General features: G+C 59.1%; 1 protein-coding gene and 2 non-coding genes across 4 annotated transcripts; all 3 read right to left on the bottom strand.

Moving 5' to 3' along the window:
• Nucleotides 1–2,355: 2,355 nt before the first annotated feature.
• On the bottom strand, nucleotides 2,356–11,156 carry NOP53 (NOP53 ribosome biogenesis factor). Of its 2 annotated transcripts, XM_045989192.1 has the most exons (13): nucleotides 10,908–11,156; nucleotides 10,166–10,230; nucleotides 8,384–8,495; nucleotides 7,512–7,711; nucleotides 7,072–7,142; nucleotides 5,917–6,012; nucleotides 4,537–4,641; nucleotides 4,231–4,434; nucleotides 3,789–3,964; nucleotides 3,564–3,630; nucleotides 2,870–2,946; nucleotides 2,708–2,764; nucleotides 2,356–2,420 (listed from the first exon to the last, which is right to left on the bottom strand). In XM_045989192.1, exons 1-13 carry the CDS (start codon nucleotides 11,129–11,131, stop codon nucleotides 2,414–2,416), a joined length of 1,461 nt encoding a protein of 486 aa, XP_045845148.1. In that variant the 5' UTR covers nucleotides 11,132–11,156; the 3' UTR covers nucleotides 2,356–2,413. The 2 variants fall into 2 exon arrangements, with proteins under 2 accessions (XP_045845148.1, XP_045845149.1); XM_045989193.1 differs by lacking the exon at nucleotides 2,356–2,420 and having other exon boundaries at nucleotides 2,704–2,764.
• LOC123931953 lies at nucleotides 3,411–3,520 on the bottom strand. The gene has a single exon (XR_006816371.1). It is a non-coding gene; the product is annotated as a small nucleolar RNA SNORD23 (small nucleolar RNA).
• On the bottom strand, nucleotides 9,134–9,256 carry LOC123931950. The gene has a single exon (XR_006816368.1). It is a non-coding gene; the product is annotated as a small nucleolar RNA SNORA54 (small nucleolar RNA).
• Nucleotides 11,157–11,810: the final 654 nt, after the last annotated feature.

The raw sequence follows: 11,810 nt of genomic DNA, 5'->3' as shown, positions 1-11,810 counted from the left end.
CGTCCTTGAACAGCAATGACCGGCCCACCCCCAAGTCCCCTCTATTGGACACAGGAGCTGGTGGCCGGCTCTGGGCATTAAGAGTTTCCTCCCCGGAATGGGTTTCTGGAATTTCAGGGTCAGAGGCTGAGGCTTAAGACTCCCTTCACAGAGTGGCTCTCGCTCACCACAGCAGACCGTCCCCCGTGCCCTCCCCAGCCAGGCGCTCGGACAGCCACTCTCCTGTCTGCACAACATTTATTTTTATGAGGGGAGGCAGAGCAGGAGCTGCTCCTTGAAGCCGTGATGTTTCCTGGGATGTGGGAGGAAGTGGGGCAGTGGGGGGCCTGACTTTGGTCTCTCCCTTCCAACCACTGCTTCCATAAACTACTTGCTTGGCTTTCATAAACATCGTGTCCCCATGAAACGTTTCCGGGCCACAACAAAAAAGAGGGAAAGGCTAACAGAACAGGACACTGTCTTCTGACAGGTGATACTGGGTGCAAAGTAAAAAGGCAACGGCCTGGGGGAAACGTCTGGAACGTGCAGGACGGACTTCAAGAGCTATAGCAAACAGAGCTCCTCCAAGTCAACAAGGAAAGGACGGTCTAGGAGGAAAACGGTCTGAAGGTTCGCGCCAGCAGAGAGTGCCTGTGAGGGATCCGGACACACAGACTCAACCTCACAGCCAGCCAGATGGGGTAAAATGAGGACGGGAAGATCCTACAGTTGGAGAGCTCTGAGCCAACAAGTGGGCTGCTGCGTTGCTGGTGGGTAAAAACCAGCCCGTTGTACGAAGAGAGGATTTCACAGAACATATCAAATGAGCTTTGCCATGTACTCTCCCTCACAGCCCAGACATCCGCTCCCAGGTTCCTGTCCTCCGGATACATGTGGCGGGGCCCAGTACAACCCTCCTTCCCGTTTCCTTAGATGGGCCAGTGGGAGCCAGAGTCCCGCTGTGACACACTCACACCCTCCAGTTCTAAGCAGCCTTAAGGAAGTAAGATAAAGGAGGGGCGCCTGGGTGGCTCAGTGGGTTAAGCCGCTGCCTTCGGCTCAGGTCATGATCTCAGGGTCCTGGGATCGGGCCCGCATCCCGCTCTCTGCTCAGCGGGGAGCCTGCTTCCCTTCCTCTCTCTCTGCCTGCCTCTCTGCCTACTTGTGATCTCTCTCTCTGTCAAATAAATAAATAAAAAATCTTAAAAAAAAAAAATGGTCATATCCTTTAGAAGATAAAGGAGCACCCCGCACAGACACAGAAGTTCTCCCAGACACGCTGAAAAAGCCAAATACAGACCCACTTACAGTGTGATCGTTTCCAAGACACAGAAAGATTAAAGAACCGTTCGTTTGATTTTTCCATGTACACGTATAGAGTTCCATGGACTTGCACACGGAACATACCAGAATCGTTCAGCCTGAACTGTAGTGACAGTTACTTCCGCAACAGAGGGGATGGGCTGGACTGGAACACTAAGGCCCCGGGCAACACACAGTGCTGCGGTACCTCCGCGCACGGTGTCAGTGACACAGCGGGAATGTGGGCCTTTGTTACTTGGAGAAAAAAGGTTTTTAAAAAACTCCTTTTTAGGGGCGCCTGGGTGGCCCAGTGGGCTGAGCCTCTGTCTTCAGCTCAGGTCATGATCTCAGGGTCCTGGGATCGAGACCTGCATCAGGCTCTCTGCTCAGCGGGGAACCTGCTTCCCTTCCTCTCTCTGCCTGCTTCTCTGCCTACTTGTGATCTCTCCCTCTGTCAAATTAACAAAATCTTAAAAAAAAAAAAAATCCTTTTTAAATGGGTGTGGGGAGGAGGGATCAGTCCCTTCTGATGTGCCTCATGTCCCTCACCTTTCGGACAGAGGACTGGCCCCCTCTTAGGGGGGAATCCATCCACTTGAAAGTACAGTAGGTTTGGGGCACTGAAGCGTTTGTCTTCAGCTCAGGTCATGACCCCGGGGTCCTGGGATCGAGTCCCGCATGGGTCTCCTTGCTCAGCGGACAGCCTGCTTCTCCCCCTGCCTGTGCTCGCCCTCTCTCTAATGAATAAATAAAATCTTTAAAAAAAGGACAGCAGGTGCTCAGCGACCATCAGTACCGCCCGTCGCCTTTGCAACAGGACGGCACCCGAGACCTGCCTCTCAGTCACCCTGGCAGAGACATGGGCCATTTCCCTCACCCCCCAGCTGTGATCCCCACTCCCCCTCCTCGGCTCCCCACCAGCCAGCGAGCCCCATCTCCTCTGTTCCCTTCCCCGAAGATCTTGCCGTGCCAGGCTTTGATGGAGACGAATGTTCTGGTACCAGCACCCCCAAAGTGCTAGGGAGGGACAGAGGGAGACGCTGCCCCCAGGAGAGGGACAAGTCACACATGAGCCCGAGGGGTCAGCCAGCGGTGATTTATTGTGGGGCAGGGGCTCCGGCATCCGTGGTGGCTACAACCTGCAGACAGAGGGGAAGGGGCTGAGGGTGCGGGGGCGGAGGAAGGGCCCCACGGCCTCACCCCCTCGACACCGGCCAACTCCAGTTCGGGCCCTTCTGTTTCCCTCTGGGGACCCTCCCCCCCAGACTCTGGGTTCAAAGGCATCTTGCGCGGTGCCCCTCTCCCGGGTTGGACCGGGGCTCCCACCAGGAAGGAGGGGCAGACAAGGGCTCCTTCTTCTCAGGCAGCTTTGAGGGGTTCCCGCCGCAGCCCGGAGCCCCGCCAGCCGGAAGGCGGCGCCACTCACTGGATCTCGCGGAACGCGCGCTTCTCCACGAGCTTCACTTTGTACTTGCGCTTGAACCTGCAGGAGGGAAGGGAGCGGTCAGTGGCCAGCAAGCCCGCCAAGTGCAGGGGCGGGCGGTTTCCCAAAGCCCTCACTCCCTGCAGCAGCCCCGGGGACCCTCACTTGGCTCTCTCCCGAGGCTCGATCATGTTTCTCTTCTGGAAGCTCTTGAAACGGTCACGGAGAATGCTGCCTTCCGGCTGCGGGACACAGAGAGGGAGGCCTCAGCTGGGGGGGCCCAGCCTGGCCCTGGGCTGGTGGGGTGATGTGGAGGGACCCCTGGGCTAGGTCCGAAACACCAGCGGGATGGAGGCTGCAGAGGCGGAGAGCGTGCGGGCGTGGGGCAGCAGCGGCGTGGGCCGGGCTCAGACCAACAGGGCGCACGGCCGGCCCACGGATGAAGTAGAGTTGCCTGCAGCCCCGGAGCCGGGCCCAAACCGCAGGGCCCACGGCCGTGGCGAGGCACCCAGGGCCACCGAGCAGGTTCTAAGTGTGTGCAGGACAAGACCCATGCTGAGCTTTAGGGAGACCTGCCTGGCACCAAAGGGGAGAGGGGTGGGGCCGGGACCCCAGCGGCTGCTTTGGAACCCAGCTGGGAGGAAGGGCCTTCCACAGGCCACAGGCTCCAATCATACCAGCGGGCCCCTCACCCCCGAGGACCCCGTGCCCTCAGCCCCCAGGCGTCAGCCCAACCGGCCCAACCCGGGGGCAGCCGTGATGTCGCCCATAGCCCCTGCGGGCACGGGGAGCAAGGATGGGTATCATCACTGGGCACGGGGGTCTCCCCTACAGCACAACACCCCGGGCGGACAAATACCTTCAGGGTCCTGAGCGAGTCAGACAGCTCCGAGCTGAGCTGCACGTCGATGTCGGGGGCCTGGTACCTAGAGAAAACGGGCAGGGGTGTTGAGGGGGTCGGCCATGCTCAGGGCGGCAGGCCTTCCAGAACAGGGGGCTCTGTGGGGAGACGATCTTCCAGGAGGAGGCCAGGAGGGAACCGGGACCCCAGACCCTTACTCCCCACTCCCCCGCCGGGCCTCACTTGAGCCGCCCCAGCCTGCGGGGTCTGTCCGCCTCGGCCAGCCGTTGTGCCCGCCGCTGCTCCCGCCGCCGCGCCAGCTCCGCCAGCCGCCGTGCCACCTGGGCCTTGATCCCACGTAGCCTGAAGAGCTCCTGGTGCCGGAGCCGGGCCGCCCGTACCTCGGCCTGCTGTACCCGCTGCAGCAGGGCCGGGTGGAGTCAGGGGTCTGGCCAAGCACTGTTCCCTGGGAGACCTCCCCCCTGCGGAGGCCCCCCCCAAAGCCACCTCCCCCGACTCCCCAGCAGTTTTCCAAAACCACCTTCCTTACCCACCGGTGGTCTGTAAATCCCACACCCCCAATATAAGCATCAGGGCAGCAGAGACCCGATCTAGAACACACGCTGTCACATCCTGAGCCCACATGCTGCTGGAGAAGCAGCAGGCTAGAGCCCACAGCACTCACCATCTTCCGCGCCGCCTTCTCTCGTCGCCGCTGTTGCTCGGTCTTCTTCTCCGTAGCAGCCAGGCGCATGGGCACTGGGGAGGCCTCCGCTCCTTCAGCCGGCTCCCCTTCTGCCTCGGGCCCCCCGTCCTGGCCCTCTCCTGGCTCCCCCTCCCCGTCTGACTCCTCCAGCAGCCCCTGGCACAGCTCCTGGAACGCAGACTCCTGGGGCGGGGGGGGGGGGGGGGTAGCGGCGTGTCAGGGGCAGGCAGGGTTGGGGGCACAGGGCGGGCAGGGGCAGGGCAGGGCGGGCAGGGGTGGGCTCACTTGGGTGGCAGGCTGCTCCGAGGCGGGCAGCGCCAGCTGCCTTTCCAGCTTCTCCGCCTCCTTCTGCCGCTGCAGTTCGACCTCGTGAGCCGCCCGCAGCAGGGTCTGGGAGGGGAAGGGGTCAGGGCTGAGGACCCGGGGACTTACAGACAGACCAGCCTCCCAGCACTGTGCCCCAGGCCCTCCTCCACCCCACCCCCACCCCGCGCTGTCAGGGGGTGCGCCCTCCTCCCGCGCCCGTCTGCTCCGCCAGTTCTCTTAGAGGACAGCCTGATCCCTGATCTCTGCACTCGGTAGTTTTGTTTACGCGAAACACAGGACAGGCAAATCCGTAAAGACCAGAACGACAGTGGGGGCCACCAAGGGAAGGTGGGGCAAGGGAGGCTGGTGATGGCTGATGGGCACCAAGTTTCTTTTGAGGGGATAAAAACATTCTAACATACTGGTGAGGGCCACACAGGCTGCACAACTCTGCAAAAACGCTAAAAACCATTACATCGCGCGTAGTGAGCGGGCGAGTCCTAAGGCGTGGGAGCGCTCTCTGTGACACAGTTCAAAGAAGAACGAGAGACACAGACCGATTTTCCCACGTTCTCCGTGCACAGCCAAGCCAGCCTGCGGGGGATGCCTCTGCCTATGACCGGCCGCCTCCTGCTCCCTCTCGGGGTCGTGGCGCTGGCTTCACCCATACCGCGTATTAGGCGCGGAAAACTGCTCACTCTGCTCCAGGTCAGCTAAGGGGCCCATTCGTCATGAACGAGGTGGAAGGGCACTCGCTCGAGCATCCCTCGTCTCCTCCACAGTCTCAAGCTGTCTCTGGGAACCTGTGCTCCCCGAGGCCAAAGAGTGTCCTACTCTTTGTAGATATGATATAGATATAGTGTGATACCCGTGCTCAACAGACATCACCGACGTACAGTGACTCTCACAGCCAGTTGTCCACTGCCGACCTAGCCTAAACCTTAGAGAAATCTCATCGGGTCAGATTACTAGCATTTCTTTGAGGCCTTTTGCATCTAAGCCTGTGAACTCCCTGAAAAGTGGCACGGCATGGTCTCATACACCCCCGGGCCTCTGTACATACTGTCTCTGGCACACGCCCGAAAAGACCCATTCCCATCTCCCTACAGCAAACTCCTCCTCAGACCTCTGGTCTAAACTCTGATATCCCCTTCCTCCAGGAAGCCCTCCCTGACCCCCAAGGCTAGGCTTGGTGACTCCTCTGGGTATCCTCATCCCAGCCCTCTGGGTCATCACTGTCTGGGAACAGGTCTGTCTCCCCTGCTGGACCATGAGCCTCAGGAGAGGAAGTGGGGGGCCGCCTCAGTCACTGCCAAGCCAAGCAGGTGGCCAGGCCACAGCTGAGGAGAGGCTGCGCACCTGGTGGTCCTCGAAGGATGGGTTGTAGGAGGCTCCGGCTGGTGTCACCTCCACGGCAGGGACCTGAGAAGGCTTGGTGTGCAGATGCGGTGGCCGCTGGAGGAGGACAAGACTCATGAAGCCTGGCAGGCCCATGACTCGAGACCGCACACGCTCTGGAGCCGGTTCTCCAGGCGGGGCAGGTGGCAGAGGCCTCCCAACTGGGAGGTGCCGGTGGGTCCGGCGTCTAGGATGATGGACACTTGCCAGCCGGCTGCCGTGCTACCCAAGGGAGCTACAGTCCCAGGACGAGAAAGCTCCCTGCGAGGGTAGGGGGGGCCCCTGCCTGCCTTTCCTGAGAAAAGTCCCCGTGACCCCGGTGGTGGGCACCACCGGTAAAAACACGGGTACAGGGCACCTTGACTCTGGGCCCCAGTCTGTCACCCTGACACCTGCAGCAGCCTTGGCAGAGGGTGTGAGGTGGTCTCTGTCATTCGGAGCAGAGGACAGTGGACAGAGGGCTGGCAGAAAGCCCTGGTGTGGCCTGGCCCCTGCCGGGAGCTTGTGACAAATGCAGAAACCTGGGCCTACCTGGCCCAAATCTGAATCCGATCGAGACCTGCGCCTCAACAAGACCACGGCAGGGATGGGGGTGGTGGTGGTGGCTGTCCCTCTGGCCTTCGCCCAGAAGCCTGGGGGTAACCCCGGAAGCCCCCGGCCCCCACCCACTCCCCACACCCAACTGCCCACCTGTCGCAGTGCTTCCGCCCCAGGATATCGTCTTGGGTCCGCCCCCACTCTTCTCCTACACAAAACCACTCATGGGAAAACTCCAAAACCCAAGCTCCTTCCCACCAGGCCAGCCTCCTCTGAGCTGTTCCTCAGCCCCGCCCTTGTACTCCCTAGTTCCCTACCCGAGGCCCTGCCTCCTGTCCCAGCACAGCCTGTGTGGGGAGGACCTGTCGGCCCAGGCCCCTTCTCCGGGAAGCTTGGCTCATCCCCCACCAACCGCCAGCACGCGGCCCTCTCCTCCGGAGGCACGAGCTCGGGCCTGGCTCCTGCACACGCAGTCTTGGCTTCCCAGCTGAGACCGAGGCTCTAGGGCCCCAGTGCAGCGCCCACCACCCCAGCCCTGCTCCGACTGGTCACCGAGGACCCCCTGGGCCACAGTCTTACCTTCACCCCTTTCTTCTTGGTCTGCTCCAGGAAAAAGGCGTCCTGGCCAGCCAGGGGCCGCTCCAGAGGGTCTGTGGAGGCAGTACGGGGTGACCGCTAGGGGCTTGCCAGTGTGGCCTGAGGGGCTCCCTCCCACCCGTCCCCCCAATAAAGACAGCACCAAAACATGGACAAGGGAAGGACGGACTCTCAGACCCCAGCGGGTTTTGAACGCCAGGCAAAAGAGCATATGGACAGGTCCCAAAGCAGAAAGGAGCCAAGGCTAAGGGGCAGGGGGCGGCCCTCAGAAAAGGGAAGCCCAAGACACTGAACTCTGCTGAGGATCATCGAATCGCCTGCCAACACCGCCCTCAGACCCTGTGCTCTGGTGCAGCACACAACCTGTAAAACTGTGCATGGCAGCCTTGTCCCCACCCACAAGTAACAGCAGGGGCACTCACTGTCTTTGGCCCAGAGATCATAGAAAGGTCGCTCGACGGTATCTTGGGGCCCGGGCTTGGCTTTGGTAGCGGGAGGGTTGAGAAGCCGGGCCTGTGCCCTGCGCACCTCCCGGGGCAGTTCGCCCTGCTTGGCCAGCTTCTCCCATAGCTGCTCCTTCCGTCTGAGCTTCCTGGCGTTGGGGACCTGGTGGGCGAGGACGCTGGGTGGAGGAGAAGTAGCACAGGTGGATAAAGCAGAGGCCTGAGAAAGGGCCAAGCTCCTCCCAGTCGGGCTCTGCACCCCCAGTACCCAGCAGCTCCTGTCCCAAGCACCCCGTACAAGATGAACCTCCTCCGCACTCCTCCTGCCTCTCCCACTCAGCCTCAGAGCCCATCCAGCCAGGTCTGTCTCCAGCCCGGGCCTCTCCCCTGACCCAAGAGCCAACAACATGGGGCCTCTGCAGGTCTCCCAGGAACCTCACACGTCATTTCAAAACTGACCTCAGGTTGGCCACAGCCGCTCCTCCCATAACCCCATCTCAGGAGTCCACCCCGTCACCCACCCAACCTCCCCTCCTTCACAGCTGTCACGAAGCCAGCCTGCCAGGCCTCCTGATGGCTCCCGGCCATCCCTCCCCTCCACCCCCAGAGCTCCTGGCTGGGCCGAGGCCCCGCACTTGTCTGCCTCGGCCACAACACCCCGGCCTCCACCTCATTTCCTCCGACTCACCCCCAAAGCCCCTGTCCGGCCCCATTCCTGTCCTCCAAGTGACGTTCACCTGACCTGACCCCCTCCCCCCCCCCGAAGTGAGTGGCGGCTGTTGCACAGGAGGACAAGACGCCAGAGCCCAGCAGGAAAGATGAGTCTAGGGGTGGGGGAGGGCGACACTCACTCTTTGGGGGCAGGGACCTTGGATGGGTTCTCTAGGATGAGGTCAACACGAAGGGGTTTCTTGAGAAGGAGTGATCTTCTCTGGCTTCTGGTCCTCTTGTTCAGCTCTGGGGCTGGGAGAAAGGAGAGCAGTCGAGGGCTTGGGCCTCCTCGCTTCCCAAGAGCAACTCCCCACCCCCTGCGTTTCGGCCCCATGGCAGCCATCAGACCCGCATCCCAGTGCAGACGAGGAGGCCCTGGGCTGGCCCCAGGCTTCCACCTGGGGAAAGAGGTGCCCAGGGTGTCCAAGCTCTGCCCAGCACCCCTCCCACCACACCCATTTCCTGGGCCACCTGGAAGCAGCCCTGTGCTGGGAACAGAGAGGGTCAGACCCACAGCCCTACCCTCTAAGGGCTTCCAGACAAGGCAGGAAAACCAGGAATGCTAATGAGAAAGAAGGTGACCAAGGGACACTGAGGCCCAGGGAGCTGGACTTGGGACCCAAAATGGCTGATTCTCAACACAATGCTTTTCCACCTTCTTTCACCTGATAGTGAAAAGCAAACTCCAGGACCAAACGCGCTAGGACAGAACCCACGTCCTTCCGTTTCCTAGACTATGTCCTAAAAACTTCACTCCTCTGCGCTTCCAAAATAAGAACCTTAAAACGCCTAACTCATGGGGTTGTCTGGAAAGGTCATGACTGCCACAACATGAGGCACCGTGATCACCTGGGAAAGCCCGCAGTCACTACTACCTTTCTTTTTCCTCCCTGTGTCCCCAGGACCTGAAACTGAGAGCCACGAGTCGGTCAGTCACGTGTCCCTGGAGCTGCTATGGCACTGGAATGGAGCCCGCAAGCCACCGCCAGACTAACAGGCCACGAACAGTGCCTCTGTCTTTCTTTTTTAAGCCCAAAACAGAATCTATCAACTGCTTCTCCTCTGTTCCCTAAGAGACTTCATACTCGCCAAAGCAGGCCTTCGGGATTACCCTACCTGTTCACTGGGGCAGGTCCTGCCTCCCCCTTGCTGTTCACACACCCACTGGCTCCCTCCTGTGAAAGATGACTTCTTCAATCATTATCTCTCGCTCGCTAGCTTAGTCTCCTGCACCTCAAAGCAGGTCCTTTTCTGCTCACGGAAACAGACCCTCTCATGCTCGCTGGAACGGACCCCTGGACTGAACCTACACACGCTCCCTAAGGGGACCCTGCTGTTCAAGCAGCTTGCCATCTGCTCATTAAAGAAGACCCTTAGCTTGTTTTCTAGCCCCTGGTTAAAGCGATCGTCTATTTTTGGTCTGTTCTTCTACTTACCATTGGAAAACCTATTATTCATTCAAACCATCCCTAACTCATCTCTCCTGCACTGTTTCAGCAATGCCCCCGACCCACCTTTCGGCAAATAAAAGAAACCAAATTAAGACCAGCTTCTGACCTACTCGTTAAACTAGATCCTCTTATCCGTACTCAAGCATGTCTTACTAAAACAGGTCTCATCCCTTCCAGCTTTTCTGCAAGTTAATGAGAGGTCTGCTCATTTACGTCTGATCTACTCACAGGCAAACCCCTGCTGGCTTCCATGAACCAGATGGAAACTTGGCGAGAATTGCCAGGTTGAAAACTGGGAGTTCGGGTACCCCAAAAAGAAAATGTGACTTATTAGTCTTTCATTCCAGATCCTCTTGTTTATAGTAAAGACCTTTCCTAGCGGATGCCTGCCACCCAAGCCCTGTCAATCATAGAGACTAAGATGGACTATACAGAAGAACCAAGCGGGCACCACCGAAAGCTCTTCCTCACCCTTTTTCTTGGAGCCGGTGTCCACGAAGAAGAGTTTCTCATCCGGGGCCTCTGATATCAAGCCACTGGGAGACAGGAAGGAGAATGTCAGCCAGAGATGTGGAGGCTGCAAGCTGCTAGGGGGGGAGGCTTAACCTCTCCGGGGCCCGGCTTTCCTCTAGTACTATGTTCACTCAAGCACCTTCTTCCCGCCATAGGATTCCACCAGGCTAAGGATTCTCCCTTAAAATCACAGAACTCGGGGCGCCTGGGTGGCTCAGTGGGTTAAAGCCTCTGCCTTTCGCTCAGGTCATGATCCCAGGGTCCTGGGATCGAGCCCCGCATCGGGCTCTCTGCTTGGCAGGGAGCCTGCTTCCTCCTCTCTCTCTCTGCCTGCCTCTCTCCCTACTTGTGATCTCTGTCAAATAAATATATAAAATCTTTTAAAAAAAAATCGCAGAACTCAGTACTTAACAGATCATAACGCTTAAAATATCGTAATATTTAATTCTCAGCATTACGCAAAGGTGGGTGCACGGGACGTACTTAGGCTACAATTACTAGTCACTTGCCTGAATTATAATTTAACACTGGGGGTCCTGTATCTGGTAACCCAACCAAGACCCCCAACCTCACCGCAGAGGGCAGAGGTGCCCGATACAGACACGCGCAGCACCCCGGATGTCCCCCCCCCAAGCACGCTCGGCCTCGCACCCCGCCTCGTCGAACGTGGCCCAGCTCCCGGAAGTCCCGCCCCACGCACCCGCTCGTGCGCTCCTGCAGCCGCACGTCCTCCAGGAACTGATCAACTTCCAGCCCCAGCGGCTCCTGAGCGAGCCGCCGCCAGCCTCGTTTCCTGTTTCTTGGGCCTCGCCGACGCCGCCTCAGCGCCGGGTCCACCGAAGTGGGACGGAAGCCCAGGAAGCCGGAATCAGCCTCGCTTTTCAGGCACGGCGTGCTGCCACGGCCACTGCCTCCCGGCGCCATCTTGGCAAAGAAAGCAGTCGGTCGCCGGCGCCCCAAAGCCGGTTTCTGCCCTGCGCGCGCAGTTCTCCCGCCCCCTCCCGTGACCTACTTCCGGTAACCGCAATCTGGGTAAAGTGACTGGAGCCGCCAAGGGGCGGGGATAAAGGATAACTATCTCCTCCCTCTTATGCAAATTCCCGTCGGCCTCCGATCGTGGGTTGGCGGCTCCAGCCCTGAGCAAACACCTCTCCGGCCGCCTAGGAAAATTTTTTAAATCTGCGTATATTTTTAGTCTTTAACTTAACCATTTATTATTTTTAATCCAGTTGTCTTAAAAAGGGAAATCAGAACGGTCCGTGGCGGATTCGGCGAAAGACACGCTCCAGTCTCAGAACATTTGGGTTTTTAGTGTTCCGATCCTAGAATCTTGGAAATCCAAGAGCTCTCCGAGTGTCGAGTTGGGAGCACAGAACCTCATATGAAAAGAGTGCTAGAAACATACAGGGTGGGGCGCCTGGGTGGCTCAAGTGGGTTAAAGCCTCTGCCTTCGGCTCAGGTCATGATCTTAGGGTCCTGGAATCAAGCCCTGCATCCGGCTCTCCGCTCAGCAGGGAGGACTGCTTCGTCCTCTCTCTGCCTGCCTCTCTTTCTACTTGTGATCTCTCTCTGTCAAATAAATAAATAAAATCTTTAAAAAAAG

This window comes from Meles meles, chromosome 19, assembly GCF_922984935.1.
Source record: "Meles meles chromosome 19, mMelMel3.1 paternal haplotype, whole genome shotgun sequence".
NCBI classification, from domain to species: domain Eukaryota; kingdom Metazoa; phylum Chordata; class Mammalia; order Carnivora; family Mustelidae; genus Meles; species Meles meles.
The sequence above is the reverse complement of the archived record's forward strand: the minus strand, read 5'-3'. Positions and strand labels throughout refer to the sequence as shown.

Bases quoted from the DNA above. Each gene is read 5' to 3' on its own strand.
- NOP53 (XM_045989192.1), bottom strand. From the start codon at position 11,131: ATGGCGCCGGGAGGCAGTGGCCGTGGCAGCACGCCGTGCCTGAAAAGC. The intron at 7,143-7,511 runs GTGAGTGCCCCT...CTGCCTCCACAG, and splicing joins TGATCTCTGGGCCAAAGACA to ACCCTCTGGAGCGGCCCCTG. The intron at 6,013-7,071 runs GTAAGACTGTGG...GTCCTCCTCCAG, and splicing joins CCAAGAAGAAAGGGGTGAAG to CGGCCACCGCATCTGCACAC.